This window comes from Micropterus dolomieu, linkage group LG04, assembly GCF_021292245.1.
Source record: "Micropterus dolomieu isolate WLL.071019.BEF.003 ecotype Adirondacks linkage group LG04, ASM2129224v1, whole genome shotgun sequence".
Classification (NCBI taxonomy): Eukaryota; Metazoa; Chordata; class Actinopteri; order Centrarchiformes; family Centrarchidae; genus Micropterus; species Micropterus dolomieu.
This window is the reverse complement of record NC_060153.1, coordinates 30,695,935-30,712,526: the sequence shown is the minus strand read 5'-3', so window position 1 is coordinate 30,712,526 and position 16,592 is coordinate 30,695,935. Positions and strand designations below refer to the sequence as shown.

The 16,592-nt window shown below is 40.6% G+C and overlaps 2 protein-coding genes across 2 annotated transcripts; one reads left to right on the top strand and one right to left on the bottom strand.

The window, feature by feature from the left end:
* Positions 1 to 1,113: 1,113 nt before the first annotated feature.
* Positions 1,114 to 4,085, bottom strand: LOC123969736 (high mobility group protein B2-like). Its single transcript, XM_046047365.1, has 5 exons — positions 3,930 to 4,085; positions 2,900 to 3,059; positions 2,380 to 2,528; positions 2,059 to 2,233; positions 1,114 to 1,871 (listed from the first exon to the last, which is right to left on the bottom strand). The coding sequence occupies exons 2-5, from the start codon at positions 3,044 to 3,046 to the stop codon at positions 1,695 to 1,697; spliced, it is 648 nt and encodes a 215-aa protein (XP_045903321.1). The 5' UTR covers positions 3,047 to 3,059; positions 3,930 to 4,085; the 3' UTR covers positions 1,114 to 1,694.
* A 4,784-nt stretch (positions 4,086 to 8,869) lies between these two features.
* pmm2 (phosphomannomutase 2) lies at positions 8,870 to 16,578 on the top strand. The gene is made up of 8 exons (XM_046047364.1): positions 8,870 to 9,137; positions 13,430 to 13,541; positions 13,727 to 13,803; positions 13,994 to 14,085; positions 14,226 to 14,325; positions 14,630 to 14,705; positions 14,890 to 15,005; positions 15,919 to 16,578. The coding sequence occupies exons 1-8, from the start codon at positions 9,063 to 9,065 to the stop codon at positions 16,021 to 16,023; spliced, it is 753 nt and encodes a 250-aa protein (XP_045903320.1). The 5' UTR covers positions 8,870 to 9,062; the 3' UTR covers positions 16,024 to 16,578.
* The last annotated feature ends 14 nt before the right edge of the window (positions 16,579 to 16,592 follow it).

Here is a 16,592-nt window from a genome sequence, read left to right as displayed (position 1 = left end):
TTAGAGGAATCCAGCCGTGGTCACTCGTTTTTGGTGGTTTAAGGTCAATTTTATTTAACTAATAACACGAAAGTATTATTAGCACAATATACTTAAAGGGCACCATGGAGATTTCTTGTAAACAAACGTTAAAAGTTAAAAACAGCTGCAACATGAAGACATTTCTTTCTGTAAATTAAGTCCTATTTGTCATTTTGCAAAACTGTCAGAATATTTCAACCAATCTCCAGTTTGACGAAATATGATTTAAATTTTTTTTTTGTAAAAGAGTGTCTGAATCTTGAAACAAGAAAGGAGGAGGCAGGTCTTGTACTTTTTACTGCAATACATGACTTTTTCATAATTCCAGTGCATCGCTTCCCTCTGAAATGGAGTGTAGTAGAAATATACAGAAAATAGACACCTCAAAATAAAATAAATGTGGACTACTTAGATAACATGACACTAATCTATTGGACAAATACTTTGTATGTTATAGGCCAAAGAAACAACACACATAAAATACCTAATCCACATGACTTGATCCCCAAGCTGGATCTATTAACCACCGACAGTTTTTCCTGATATCTAGTGAAACTGGGCCATGAACCACTAAGTACATGACTTTTTATCCACCGCTAACTTCTTGACTTTCCAGCCCTTTATCATTCTACTGTTACTGGGGGTAAATACAAGGCAGTACATAGTTATAGCTACCACACACCCTAATTAAAGTACTTAAAATATAGATGAACTTTACCCTACAAAAATCTCCCAGCATGGAAATGAGATGATTGGCACCAAAGCAGACGGCATAATGACTTGACATCTTCAAAATTAACACGTTTGTCGTAAGTAATTTCATAAAAATCACTGTCAAGGATTTTCTCCATTGATGCTTAAACAGCGAGCTTTACCAACTACATGAACTTGTTAGCCCACTCATTTGAGTGGACAGACAGTCTAGTTGCACCCTATTTAATATACTTAAACATTTTATAAGTATATTGTACCTTAAACAATTTGGAGACCATACTGTCTTCAAATAGAATAGTTTATTTTAATGAACCAATCAATACCTCCCTCTCGACTTAATATCCAACTTCAGACTATTAAAGACCCCAAACACACACATAATATACAAAATTTTATTACAAAAGAAAATCATTCTACATGAAAAGCTTTCAACGTTCCACATTTAAAAATGGCTGGCAACATTTTTAATTAAACTACAGACAACCCCTGGTAGTAAAATGACAGTGAAGAAACTGCACTACTAAACCGAACATAAGCAGTGCTTCCAGAAACAATAAGTTTAAGTTTTATTTAAAAAAAAACAAACAAAAAAAAAAAAAACCAAACACACCACCTTACTGATTTGCTGCTGTCCACTGCCTGTACAGGCATTTTCAGTCCTTATCACAGGAAATTCATATCTGGCTGCCCAATTAGAAAACGAGGATCTTCGATGTAACAAACCCCAGTTCAGCAGGAAAAAAAAAAAAGAAAAAAAATTTATAAAAATTCATAAGGGGACTAAGTGACAAATAAAAACTAAATCCCTGAATTTGAAAAAAGGAATACAGGTCTGGTATCCTACAGAGGCAGACCAACAGGGACAGCAGACTATATTGTTGGAATCATCCACAAAAACAAAACACACGTTAAGCTGAACAATGCATTGCAAAATTCACATCCTTTAACATATAAACTGCTTAGTCATCATCATCATCCTCGTCATCATCATCTTCCTCCTCATCGTCGTCGTCTTCATCGTCGTCATCGTCGTCGTCAACTGGTGCCGCTTTCTTGGCAGCGGGCCGGCCTGGGCCACCCTTCTTACCAGTATCACCCTTCCCTGAACCCGATTTAGCGCGGTATGCAGCAACATCCTAAAAAGGGAAAATGATTTACCTCTTTATACCACGCAGCACGGTCAGATATTTTATAAAATAAAACCATGGATACATTATGACTGTAGTTGATGTTGAACAGAATATAGTGAAAAGTGTAAGATGCATCCTTAAAGTAAAGTCACTCGGCCATACTGATACCATGCAATTACACCAGAAAACATACCTTCTCATATTTTTCCTTCAGTTTGGCAGCCTTGGCCTCATAGGGAGCCTTGTCTTTGGGACCCTGTGTAGACCACAACTCGCCAAGCTTCTTGGCGATGTCACCAATGGAAATACCGGGATTTTCCTCCTTGATCCTGGGACGGTGATCAGAGCAGAACACGAAGAATGCAGAACTGGAAGGGAAAAAAGATATATATATTAAAAAAAAAGGCTAATATCAGAATGCGCCAGAATGGTTTCATGCACAAAAACTGCTACAAGTCGTCTTTAATTTTTAAAAGCCCTGACATGGGAGATGTGATGGAGGTCCAAGACTTACGGTGGCCTTTTGGGTGCGTTGGGGTCCTTCTTCTTCTTGCCCTTCGCGGTACCTTTAGGAGGCACGTATGTTTTCATCTCTCTGTCATAACGGACCTTGTCGTTCTTAGCCATGTCCTCGAACTTCACCTTCTCCTTGGCTGACATGGTCTACAAATCACACACACGTAAGTTCAGTTACCTTAAGATTGTGATTCTCCTAAAAAAAAAAATACACTTTACTTCCACAGGTCTGTACAGAGTATAGACATTTTGAGACACGCAGGCATGGATACTTGCACATAATAGTAATTTCCCCCCTTTCCACTTATTTACAAGTAAAGGAAACTGCAGATGACCATGCAGGAAGTGGGTACAAGTGGGACATCAAAGCAGCTACACAACTATAAATGCCACCTCCCACACCACATTTATTTTTGGTTCCGTTTCTTTAATCTTATTTTTGCAAGTCAAAGCCTAGATACATTTCAGTCAAACACAAGTCTTAAGAAATTGATAATTCATAATAGACGTCAACTCACCCTCCATCTCTCAGAGCATTTCTTGGAAAACTCTGAAAAGCTGACACTGGTCCCAGGGTGTTTCTTTTTGTGCTCCTCGCGGCACGTCGCAACAAAGAAAGCATAGGAGGATGTTTTTCCTCTTGGCTTATTTGGGTCCTTTGTCATGGCTGCGATTGATCTAGAAACAATGGCAAAAAATTAAAAAAACCCATGAAACGCGAGTAACAAAACCGACCGATTTAGTCGATATTGGCAAGAAGTCAACGTTATAACGTTAAGTTCCACTAACGTATCTCTAGCTTGTATTATCGGAACAATAACCAAAAGTTAACACAATGTGAACTAAGTGTAACTAAAACTAAATGAATGTCGACCCAAGCATTTGTTCGAGTAACGTTACGGTGATTACAGTAACATTTATTGTAGCTCAAATAGGGCAAACCGGTGCTCACGGGTGTTTTAAGGCTCTAATCGGATTTCTGCTTCTCTGGGACAAAAAGACGCGACTCCATTTTGTATCTTCCCGCCTAAACTCAACTGCGCCAAAAGCTTAACCAACAAAGTCACTTAATAGCTATTGCTTTTATTTCACTTGACTAACGTTACCTCCCTGCTTTTTAATTACAGTGCAACTAACCGTGCCGGTGGCGTAAACCCCACTCCGATTTCATTCAATCTTTAAATCTGGGAACTACCGTCGTGTAGCACGCTAAGCTACCAAACCAAATGGCGTTTGAACTGCATGTTGCGCACTAACGATAACGTTAAAAAACACACAGCAACAGAAAGAGAGCAACAACTTCACCGCTTGTAAGGTTGGATTAACCGCAAACCATAAACATTGCGGACAACATTGTGATTTTCACCGACGTTAACATATAAACGACTTAATTCACTAATAGGCTTTAGTTGTTAACGATCAATATGTACGAATACGAATTTTTTTTTTTTATCGTCCTAGACATCACGCGAAAACACCAAATAATACAACGCTGACTTCAGAAAACACAGCTAGCTTAAAACAAATGCAAAATCTTCGGAGTCTTACCTGTTCTCAACAAGACAAGTTGTAAACGACTGAATAAGGAAGAAGGCGCAACTGTTTTGTCACCGTCTGTGAGGCCAAACTAACTTGACTACAAGTGCTTCCACAGCTCCTCCCATCCTCCCCGCCCATTGGCCATATTCACGCATTTAAATTTGAACGTCTGTCACAAGACGGACGCGCCGCTGCGATTGGTCGCCGCACATCCGATCAAGACATCACGTTTGACCGCGTCGCGCGTACGCTGATTGGTTGAACCGGGCTTTTAAACATACGGCGCGAAAAGTCTTTTGTTTGCGGGGAGTCGAACGCGTTTTGTCTGCTGCTGCTGCTGCTGCGTGAAGTTCGTGCGGTTTTTGGACGCTTTGTTGTCTAAATGATGCGACTAACGTTACAGGACCGCTTCCACGTCGCTTCGCTGAACCAGCTGCGTTGCAAACTCACCTACAAACGCAACTTCTGCGGAGTCACAACCAAAACAGCTCATTTGTTTATAACGGGCGCAGAAAATGAAAAGACTTCCGGATTTAGTCCCCCTTCAAAATACAACTTAAGTGGCCAGAAATGAAAAATTAATAGTGAAAAGTACTTTGTGTGTGTGCGTTTTTAATTGAATATACATATATCATAATATTGATGACATACTAGGACAATAAATAAATGGCTACCTGCTGTAAAGTGAAATATAAGATGTCTGTGATGTACAAGACATAAATGCCTCTGTGATAGTATGGTTCCAAAACCAAACCAAATAGTAAAGCAATGAGCTTCAGTTACCGCAAACAACGTTGGGTGTTTTAACATTCATAGGCAGGGTGTGCATGTTAGGTTAAAATCAATACAGTAACCAATCACAAAAACCTGGAGAGTAAGCGCTGTACTTTGCATAATTTACTGTAAGAGAGACAGATATGTCTTATCAAAACAAAAAGTCCACAAAATCATGGCCAAGAGCTTAATTTTGTCACCTGGCAATAAAGGTAGGCTTATTTTTCTGCGGGGTTATTTATGTCCAGTTTGAGGGTCTCTAGGTGTTCTTTTGTTTGGTTTGTTTCCTTCACATCTTTTGCGTTTTGATGATTAAATGAATTGAATTAACCCAGCTCACCGTAAACCTGGTGGTAACTGATCGGTGTAAAGCATAGTGTAAACTATAAACTGAGAAGGCTGCATTCTGGATCTGCAGTGAAATCCAGTCTCGTTGGAGATGAACTGCGCCGGACGACATCAGGCACCAGCAGGTGGGGGTGACAACAAGCTGCAGTCAAGTCGGATAAGTATCATCAGCCCTGTAAGAACAAACAGGAAGACACAGAAATATTTACATCCTGTCAGATCTATCCTTAGACTGCCTGCTTGCAGACCATACATCGCCTTGATCTCTGATGAATATATGATGAATAGCAACAATTGTGACTACAAGACTTGTGCTTCTTTCTTCTCATAATCTTGATGGTATATTGTGTAATGTAATTATATATACATGTGTGTGTAAGGCATGATTTTATGTCTGCCTTGCTTCTTTTGATATGTGCTATATAAATCATCTTTATTATCAACCACACAATATATGTTTCTTACCAGAATAAACCTTCAGCCTCCAATCTAGAGTTTTTTTAACAGTTACACAGAAAATTTGGATTTTTAACAAAACCTCTGTGGTCAAATATTAGCGCCCGCTGATTGTGAGCGATTTATTCTGTGCAGGCCTGTAACTTAAAAAGCGAGAGGATGAATACATGGAGGTGTGTGAGTGAATGCTGATCTATTTGTAAGCATTACACAAAATTAGTTGATTGATGTTTCACATTTCTCTTCTCTACAATCATCATTGAATGAATGACCATAATGGTGCATGCACGTGTTAGAAAATGTGTTAATCCGGCAACAAAGGACTAATAATAATAATAATAATATAGCACCTTGCATACATAAAATACAGGTATTAAAACTGGAAAAAGGTTGCAGAGAAATAACACAAATAATAAATAATGAGCATAAAAGTAGGTCTTGAGCTGCTTCTTAAAACTATCTATAGGCGTAGCTTCGCTTAGTTGTAAAGGAAGTCTGTTCCAGGCCATTGGTGCATAAAAACAGAACGCTGCTTCACCAAACTTTTTACTGTAGCAGCAGATGACTGAAAAGACTTCTGCTGGCAAGGTTTCAGTGGTAGGTGGTAGCAACAGAAACCACAGACAGCCAACATGTTAAATATATCATCAAACTACAGAAAACCCCTGGTAGTAGAATGACTTTCAAAAAACATTTCTATAATAGTCAAACGTGAAACAAAGTCAACTTGATGACTGAAATCATTAAAAGGATAAAAAAAAGTAAAGATAAATAAAGTGCACCGATTTGTTCAATGCAAGCACCTGGTCCACATGGAGGTCTAAAAGGAGAGAAGAAAAGAAAAAATGGCAGGAATGGTCACAGGAACGTAACACAGAAGACTCGAGTTTGATGGATGCAAAAACGCTGGTGTTGATTGGCTCCAGCGAGGATGTGACGAATATGAAGAATGGTACTGTGCGGGCTCATATATTCCTGCTACAACTGGAAAACACAATAAAAATAATTAGAAGAATTCATTCTAAAAACAAAATACTGTGTCTTGGTTCCACACCAAAATAAAGAGTCTGTGTCTGTGTTTGTCTGGGAAGTGTGCAAGCAGCTTAAAGCCTTATGAAGTGGACTGGAAGATAAATTATAGATTTCACTATAAATAACACATTCTAGTGAAATAAAACTCAAATAAAACATATACTCTTTGCCCATGGGTGCACAGCAGATTAGTCCTCAATTGTTTCATGACAGATTTGTTTTATGAACCATCTCCACTCCTTTGTTGGCCTGAAGCTAGTCTTTCATCACATACACTGGTGTAACTGGGTAACCATTGTTTTTTTTACATGTGATGTAAATAAGAGCAACAATTTCCTTAAGTAGGGTAAATGGTTGGAGTGTATGGAGGGTGATCGAATCTATTGTCTTTATTTCACCCATGCATTTAGTAGATGGGTCACCTTTCTGGAGGCGCTGCTGGCAAATACATGTCAAAGAAAAACTTCAGCAAAATGTTTCCCCCTTTGTTGGAGCAAGAGGTTTGTTGCAAATCTACCCCCCACAAAGTTAAGCACTCCAAGTCAATCCGACAACATTAACAACATAACAGCAGGCGACCCTGACGCAGCGCACACTCTACTCTAAGTCACAATCTACGGCCTATAAGGAAAGCTACCTTAGAGTCAAACCATTCTTTTTCTAACACATCCTGAACAAGATGAAAGCCACAGAAAGGTCTTGTTAATACATTTTGCAGGACAACTTTTCATACAGTTTGTAGTTTTATTTTTTATATGAAAAGACACAGACAATTAGATCAATACCACTATGGTGCTGCGCAGAGCTGGACTGTTAGCTTAGCTTGACATAAAGACTGGTGTAGCTATAGTTTGTTGAATCCACAACAAACAGCGAAAATACAACTATTTTATAAGTATCTAGTGTTTCGAACTGTAATAATAAACAGTTTATCCATCTGCTGTGAACTTTGTACGGAGCCAAGCTACCTAATTATTGATTTGTAGTTAGCAGTGACCGCATTATTGAGAGGTATTTCTAAAGTTTTGCCAACATTTACAAACAGGCTAAGATTTCACTATAATGCCGGTCTGTGTAACACCACCACCAGTGAAAAGTCCTATCAACCCATCTCTGAAATGAATCTTCCTCTATCTCTGCTGTTAACGAGAAGCACAAAATGTTTGTTAGAGCTGGATAATATTTCAAATGACAATAATAATCAGTCTTTGAAGATTATGTCGTTACATGTCCACAACAGTACAAACCATTCCAACACTATTGAGACAACAATGGAATTAAAATAGAGATTTACAATAACAGGAATCCAATTCTGGAGAACTAACATGGACGTACTGTTACGGATAAACCAAGAGTAGTTTTTCCTGCTTCCTAAACATAATGTGTAATACTTTTCACATGTTCTCCATACAGGCCTGCTGGGAGAAGGAGGGAGCAGTAAAATTAAGTTTCGGCCGGACAGAAAATGCAGCAGCGAGGTACCTGGCAGCTCCTGTCCGACGGCCATGTGGCCTGCAACCCCTGCGCGGGTACTAGAACCGCAGGCGGTAGATTTAAAGTTACTTAAAGTTAAGGCAAGAGAGAAAAAGTGTGGATTTAGTAAAAGAGCTATTTCGTTATAGAGAAAGTAAATGCACAGAGTATGTCTAATATCCCAAAACAGACAGCACCGGCTCTGCGGCTGAGGTTCCTCGCCACAGAGTCTCAACACAGAGGGGTTGTACGCCAGTTGGATGGATTTAAAATGGGTCGAACAAGCCAAACGCAACAGAGCTCTGATCCTCAGTAACTTAGCATCTGCTCTGTAGAGCATAAAGCTAGATACATCCAGCAATCACCAATGCCTAAGTTACTATTTGACATAAGGGAAATGCACTCATGAGCGAGACACTCGTTTGGGTTCCCGCTCACGTGGGCATTGTGGGTAATGAGCGCAAATGAATGAACTAGCCAAACAAGCAGTTAAAAAAAAAAGATTTATATAATTAAACTTTTAAAATTAGAGGGAAATGGTTTTGCGTGGAAGGAAATGAACAAAGAGTGGCACTGGGATCAGGAGATAATGGAGAGGGCAGAGAACAGGACCCAGTAACCTGAACGGGACTTTGTCAGGTACCAGAAACAGAACAACATGTTAACTGCAGAAAGAAAGGACAGGATGGACGGGACGGACACACCGGGGACATCAGGGGCAGGTTTAAAGGGCACAAAGCAGAAAGTGTGAAGTCAGCTGTCTTACAAGGACAGGACTGCTGTGAGATCTGCCTGCAAGGGATCTGATGTAATTTGACTAACTCCAGAAGATGGCAGTAATGCAACACCAAGGACACAAGCTGCCGTGAAACCTCGAAGAAGAAGCAGCAGCAGAAAAGTCCTTGGTTGTAGTCTGCTTGTTGAAATGCGCAGCGCTCGTGCAGCCGGATGATACTGCCGCGAGAAGTGGAAGAAATACTGGCAGCAAAGCAAGAAAGTCTGCGGATATAAACCGAGATCTCGCTGTACTCTGAGAACACACGGCCTGTCAGAGACGAGATGACTGACAGCTCTGCAGACTCCAGCACGCTCTGCCTCTTTGATGTTGACGGCACGCTCACGGCCGCGAGACAGGTAACCCCGAATGAGTGAAAAGCGCGCGCGCGCGTGTGTGTGTGTGTAAAACTAACGTTACGCCTGACTGCGTTCAGGCAAACATGGGTGACGTCAGCGCAACATCCGGCTCCACGTTGTTGCTGTAACGTTAGTTCTTTCGAGCGATAATATGTTCCGCAGAAACTTTGACTTTGAAGCATAGTTCCACCCTGAAATGTGGTCAGACCGGGAAATAATCAGCTTTATTTGCCAGGTATTTGTTCACATACGAGGAATCTGACTCAGGGTTGTACTTTGCTCACGATGTGCTTACTCATACAAAAATACAAAATCACAACAATAAAAATAAAATAAAATCAGACACAAATATACACACTATGAACAAAAACAATATAGACATGTTGACAAATAGTGCAGTGAGCATAGTGCAAAGGATGCAGGAATAAACAAGTATAAGTATTTTGTGCAGGAGTTATGACTTGAGGTAGGATTTGGTATATAGTATCTACAATATGACAATATAACAGTATGAAATAGAGAATGGTGAATAAATAAATAACAAGTGTGGCTGATTAGAGACAGAGTTACTGGGTTATTGCACAAGAATTGTTCCTGACACTGAGTCAGAAATCAGCTGTTCATCAGAGTGATGGCTTGTGGGAAGAAACGGTTTTGGCGTACAGTGCTCTGTAGCGCCTACCAGAGGGGAGGAGCTGGAACAGGTTGTGTCCGGGGTGAGATGAATCTGCAGTGATGTTTCCTGCCCGTTTCCTGACTCTGGAAATGTAGAAGTCCTGAATGGAGGGCAGGTTGGCACCGATGATCTTTTCTGCAGTCCTGACTGTCCATTGTAGTCTGCTCCGGTCCTTTTTGGTGGCAGATCCAAACCATACAGTGATGGAGGTGCAGAGGACAGACTGGATGATGGCTGTGTAGAACTGGATCAGCAGCTCCTTAGGCAGGTTGAGCTTCCTGAGCTGGCGCAGGAAGTACGTCCTCTGCTGGGCCTTCTTGATGATGGAGTCAGTGTTGAGCTCCCACTTCAGGTCCTGGGAAATAGTGGATCCCAGAAACCTGAAGGATTCCACAGCAGAATACACTTGCTCATCAAGCGTAGTTTAAAATACAAAAAAAAAGGTATGAGAACATTTATTTAATTAAAATGAAGTGATTTGTAATTTAAAACTATGAAAATACATTCTATACAAACTGATCACAGCTCTGACTTTAAAGGTACAATGTGAAAGATGAGGCCCAAGATTTAGTTTAGAACGATCAAAAAAATCAGTTCTGTACTGTTCTGTGTGGTCAAAGCTGGATACTTTGCAAAAGTTGTGGAACCTCGAAGTAGGTCATTCAGTAGCCTTGCCCTGTTAATGGTAGCATCATTACGACTTGCAGTAGTCTTTGTTGTAGTTGTACCCCATCAGAATAAGGGCCCACCACTGGATTCTCAAGGCAGCCAAAGTGGAAATGGCTGACTTGGGGCCCAAGACTGTCAAAAGTGGTCTGTGATCAGTAATGGGAGTAAACTTCCCCCCTGTAGAGAGATTTGTAAAACTTTCTAAAACAACAATGATAGAGAGGGCTTGCTTATTCTCTATTTGTGCGTGTTGGCTCTCTGCCTCTGTCAAAGTGTGAGAAATGCTACGGACTTTTCCTCACTGTTCTCCATCACATGACAGCGCAAATGACAGCGCAGACTCCTTAAGGAGATGCTTTGCAGGCCAGCCTCAGTCACTTCCTGGTATCATAGTGAACGACTGCTGCGCTCTGTAGCGGCTGCTTTATAGCATTTTGAATGTTTCCTCACATTCAGATGTCCACTTCCAAGGACTGTCCCTCTTTAGCAGGACATGCAAGGGTTGCAGCTGAGTGGACAGATTTGTCATAAATCAGCCAAAATAGTCATGCAGTCCAAGGAAGGAGTTCTGAAACGTTGGTGGGACATTAACGATGGCCTCTAACTTCCCCTCTGTGGGATGGAGCCCTTCACTGTTCACAATGTGTCCCAAGTGCTCCACTCTGTCTTTTGCTCATGTGTAACATCCACAAACACTTTTTAACACAGGAAAAGGCAGTCAGCGGTAGTTTGCATCGACAGTGATTTGCTGTGCATACAGTGTTTACTGAATATACTCCCAACAGGTCAGCATCATTATCAACATCCTCTTGATTTGTTGCAGCTTCCTGTTATACATACTGCATCTTCTACACATGCGTGCATGCATTTCCTCTGCTCAAATTTGCACACACCAACTGTTTTTTTGGAGCATAATGATGTTTGCTGGATTGGCAATGCCCTGATTTGTTAATGGCAGAAACACCCACACACTGATGCAGTGTTCACGAGTTTGTATGTAACTTCCAAACTTCCAAATATGTTTCTGGTAAAAATTACTAATACTTTTTAAAACAAATATTTGTGTGTGCATCAGAAATTCATTTTGTGAACCTTTTTTTAGTTTTTAAATGTGGGTTTGGTTTACATTTATAAACAGTGATAACATAGTTTAGAGACCAGTGACCGGGGCCGACTTATGCTGCGCTGCACAAAATCAAAATAATACAAAAAAAGCACATTATTTTGTTTGCCACAAAAGCAAACAATACTATCTGATGTTTATAATCTGATATTATTTGGTAAGCTCACATTTTTAAAAGTGTCTAACTGAAAATCTGTCTATTTCTCTCAGTGTGTGTGAGTGATAGAATATTTGGTTTAGATTAATAATAATAATAACAATAATAATAATAATAATCCTTATTTGTAGAGCACTTTAACAAGTGTAAAGAATAATACAAAAAAACAAGATAAGAGCATGAAAAATTAATATAAAATTAGTAAAATACAATAAAATAAAAGGGATAAAATCAAGTCAAATAAGATCGGGAAAGGCTCTCCTATAAAAGTATGTTTTAAGAAGGGACTTAAAAGAGTTCACTGACTCAGCCGACCTGATTTCCTCGGGCAGGCTGTTCCAGAGCCTCGGGGCCCTGACAGCAAACGCTCTGTCCCCTTTAGTTTTCAGTCGAGACTCTGGAACAGACAACAGACCTCTGCCCGAGGATCTCAAGGTACGTGCTGGTGCGTATGGGACTAAAAGGTCAGAAATATAACAAGGCGAGAGGCCATGAAGAGCTTTAAAAGTGATCAATAGAATTTTAAAGTCAATTCTAAAACATACTGGGAGCCAGTGTAATGAAGCTAAAATAGGAGTAATGTGGTCATATTTCTTTGTTCTGGTTAAAAGCCTGGCAGCTGAGTTCTGGACAGTCTGGAGTCGATCAGTAGTTTTTGGGTTAAACAGGTGAAAAGGCTGTTGCAATAATCCAGGCGTGATGAGATGAAGGCGTGTAAAATGGTCTCAGTGTCCTTAAAAGTTAACATAGATCGAATTTTAGCTATATTTCTAAGTTGATAAAAACATGATTGAACAAGCTTTGTGGTGTGCTGCTCGAAATTTAAATTCCTATCAAACCAAACACCAAGGTTCTTTGCCACAGGCAAAGATTAGATGGTTTGTGATCCTTAACACAGGCTTTCAGAACCCCAGGTCTAAAGTATTTCTACTACCACTTATAATAATATACTAAATAATAAATCACTGGTTACGTGGGAGAATTTGAATTGATTTTAAGGTTTTACTGTTTGTTTTTAAAGCCAGGCTCCGACCTCTTGTCTGTGATCTGCTCTCTGTGAGCCTGATCGCTGCTCGAGATCCTCCGGCTGAGGCAGGCAAACTCCTCATCCTAGTTCTTAAATCTCTTCTTAAGACTCACTTTTTATGGCGTTTTCTTAACCGACGTGTCAGTTGAGATCACGTGATCTGGTCTTGTCTGCTCCTGCTGTACGGACAGAACTGGGAAAGAAAGCTTTAAAGTGCTCTGCTGCCCTCACTTGGAACGGCCTTCAAAAAAACTGTGCGTATTTATTTTAAGTTGGTTAATGTATTTGATGCGTAAATGTTTCTTGGGTTCTCATTGGCTTTTATTTTATGTTTTGTTGTAAAGCACTGTAACTATATAATTACTATAAAACTACTGGGATAAAACAGAACAGTTACAAGTTATAAGTAGGTCATTGTACTATTACTAATAACACAAACTTAGTTGACACAGATATAGGCCCAAGTGAGCGCGTGCTTTTTCAGTTAGGATGCTTAATATACAATACATTTTCTTTTTCACTCTGCAAATTCTGAAGAATGATGAGGACGGTATATTTGAGTCTGGCTCCGATCAATACTGTTGTCTGTCGGTCCCATCGTGTCGGTAAATGTAACTTGCAGGTCTGTGTGTGTTCTCAGCGTGTGACCCCAGACATGGCAGAGTTCCTTGAAAAGTTGAAGACTCGGGTTCGAGTCGGTGTGGTTGGAGGGTCGGACCTCAGCAAGATCAAGGAGCAGCTGGGGGATGATGGTGAGAGAGACACACACACACACCTGTACCTCTACAGCAGATCGGTAAATGGTCTGGACTCAGATAAGGACACTTCTGGTTAGCAGGCAACCCGCTCTACCTCCTGAGCCTCAGCCGCCGTAGAGCTCTCTCTCCAGTATGTAATCTGCTTCACTGTCTGTTTTTGTGTTTGTTTACGTGTTCAGTGATCCAGAAGGTGAACTACGTGTTTGCTGAGAATGGTCTTGTGGCCTATAGGAATGGAGAGTTTCTCTCTGTGCAGGTGAGACTGACTTAAGTGTCAAGAACGCTCCTTTTTATGTGAACGCTTTTAAGGCTGTAAACGCGTCTTCAGATGACGGATTTAGAGGATTTGCCATCCTAATGTTGGTTCTGCGAACAAAATATGCTAAGATGATGCCATTACCCATGTGACCGGGCCCCAGGAAGTTCACTTTGCTTGCTGTTGTCAGTCCATCCAGGAACATATGGGTGAAGAGCTGCTACAAGATTTCATCAACTTCTGTCTCAACTACATGGCCAAGATCAAACTGCCTAAGAAGAGGTACAGACATTTCAGAGTCATGGTCTCATTATTAATATTTATTTTTCTTCTGGGTTAACAATTTTGGGTGCTGGGAAGCTGTAGAATAATTATTGATAGTTAGGATGTGGTTTAACCTTATGGAGACTAAATCTTTACAGGGGGACGTTCATTGAATTCCGTAACGGCATGTTGAACATCTCCCCTGTTGGACGCAGCTGTACACAGGAAGAGAGGAAAGAGTTCTACGAGCTAGATCAGGTAACGCACACACATTCACTCTGAAGCCACACGTACTGACGGACCCACCGCTGTTTTCAGCTACAAATCTCTGGTTGAACCTACTTTTGGCTCAGCACTAAACAGCTTACACAGATCGAGACTAGCTGGTGAACATAGCGGAGCAGCCGGATGTTTTGCGAAATCTACATTTTAAAAAAATCACCTTGAGCAATCATTGTGCAAAGACATTGTGCAAGTGTTGGATTTAAAAGCACAGAAAATGTCGCCATCTGCAGGGCTGTGATATTGTTGTGTGGTTTTTTTTTTTTTTTGCTCCCTACAGAAAGAGAAAATCAGAGAGAAGTTTGTGTCCGTCTTGAAGGAAGAGTTTAAAGGAAAAGGATTGTCGTTTTCAATCGGTGAGTCAGCTGCATTCACGACAATTATACAGTGTTTGTATTTACAATGAATCTGTTTCTGAAAGCGACGCGGGTCTGGTGAATCTGTAGGGAGCACACGTGAGAGACACCAGGTCACTTTGTCAGTGTGATGTAAATTCTCCACATCACCTCGTCCTGCTTCTTGGTCTTTGTTTTTCTGTAGGAGGGCAGATCAGCTTTGATGTGTTTCCTGATGGCTGGGATAAGAGATACTGTCTGGGGATTGTTGAGAAGGACAACTACTCAACCATTCACTTCTTTGGAGACAAGACTAAACCTGTGAGTATGCTAACTACTGCAGGGCAGCACCACAATGGCTGATGGCTGTGAAACGCAAATGATTATTTCAAAGGTCCTGACAGACGACAATCCAACGAGATGACACCAGGAATATTGAGCCAACAAATGTATTTTTTTTTTTTTTATTTGACAACATACCTACAGCAGGGGTTGGCAAATAAGTCTGGCATCGGGCCAAATTTTTCCAAGCCCGTTATATGGCGGGCCAGAACAAAGTCAAACCATTCGTGTGCGCGTTCCGGCGTTTGATCCGCATTCATAAACCTATGGACACTTATTTCTACCTTGTGAGTAACTGTTGCTGCCATGACTGAGATCTATTTCAGCACCAGCCGTTATCAATTTATTTATATTTTATTTTTCTGCTATCAAAGCAATCTGGCCAGATATTATTGCTGGCGGGCCGGCGGAGTTACGCCTCGCTCTGGCAGGAAACTTTGGGAAGGCTTTGGAATATCTTCATCTCCAGCATGAACAAAATAAAACAAGTTTTGAATGAACAGCAGAAAGAGAAACCAGCAGTTAACTTGCAAAACGTTTAGAGAAAACGACCACAAGCAAGACATCTGTAGCGAAGATGGGGGTTTTGCTGCTACGTGAAGGGATACAACTTTCATGTGTCGAAGTGTTCAAAGATTTTTGATATGACCAATAATCCAAAATAAGTGTCAGTATTTGCAGATAAATTAGTATGCAGACAGCAACCTGGCCAGTTTGCTTGTTTCAGGACTTGTTTTCTCAGAGATGAAAGAAAATCTAAACTATATATTAGTAATACTCACCCAGGCAGCAGGGTTAATTGAGTATGAGCTTGACCTTTTAGTAATGATGATTTAGAACATCACAGTCTAGCTAAACTAACCTCTGTGTCTGTGGCGGATTTTTGTTACAGGGAGGAAACGACTATGAGATCTACTCTGACCCTCGGACCGTCGGCCATGAAGTCTCCTGTCCAGAGGAAACTCGGCAGCTTTGTCAGCAGCTTTTCCTCTCATGAGAGAGATCGCGTTACTGTGGGTTCCTGTACTTTTTACAAGACAGAGACATCTGATTAGAGGTCTTCTTCTTTTTGCCAAGATCTAACCTTGAGGTTTAATTACAAAGGTAATGAAGTTAACGCAGAAAGAACCAGTTTCATGGTGTTTTCGACAGTAATAAGGACATTGGGGGAAGAGTCGCTGACAAATGAGAGGACGGTTTTCTGGGTATTTTAGAGCAGACATGGCTTTAAATGTGTGATAATAAAAGTAGGTTTAAAAATGATTGGTTACATTTTTTTAATGGGATTCTGGTTTGTTGTTTTCACCATTACCTCATGGTTTACACAAAACCACCACAGTGATGACCAAATGTTGTCATCCGCAACATTTTTCCATTTGCAGACTAATGCAGCGTCGTTTTTGTGTATGTAATTCGGACCAATCATGTTTTTGATTGTGAAAACAAGATTCGGCAGGAAATCTGTTTGTTTATGAACTTGAACTTGCTTGGATGTGTCATTCCATGTACTGCATGTCAATCCCACCTGTTTCTAAATCAGCTTTTAACAAAACTGACCCGTAGTGA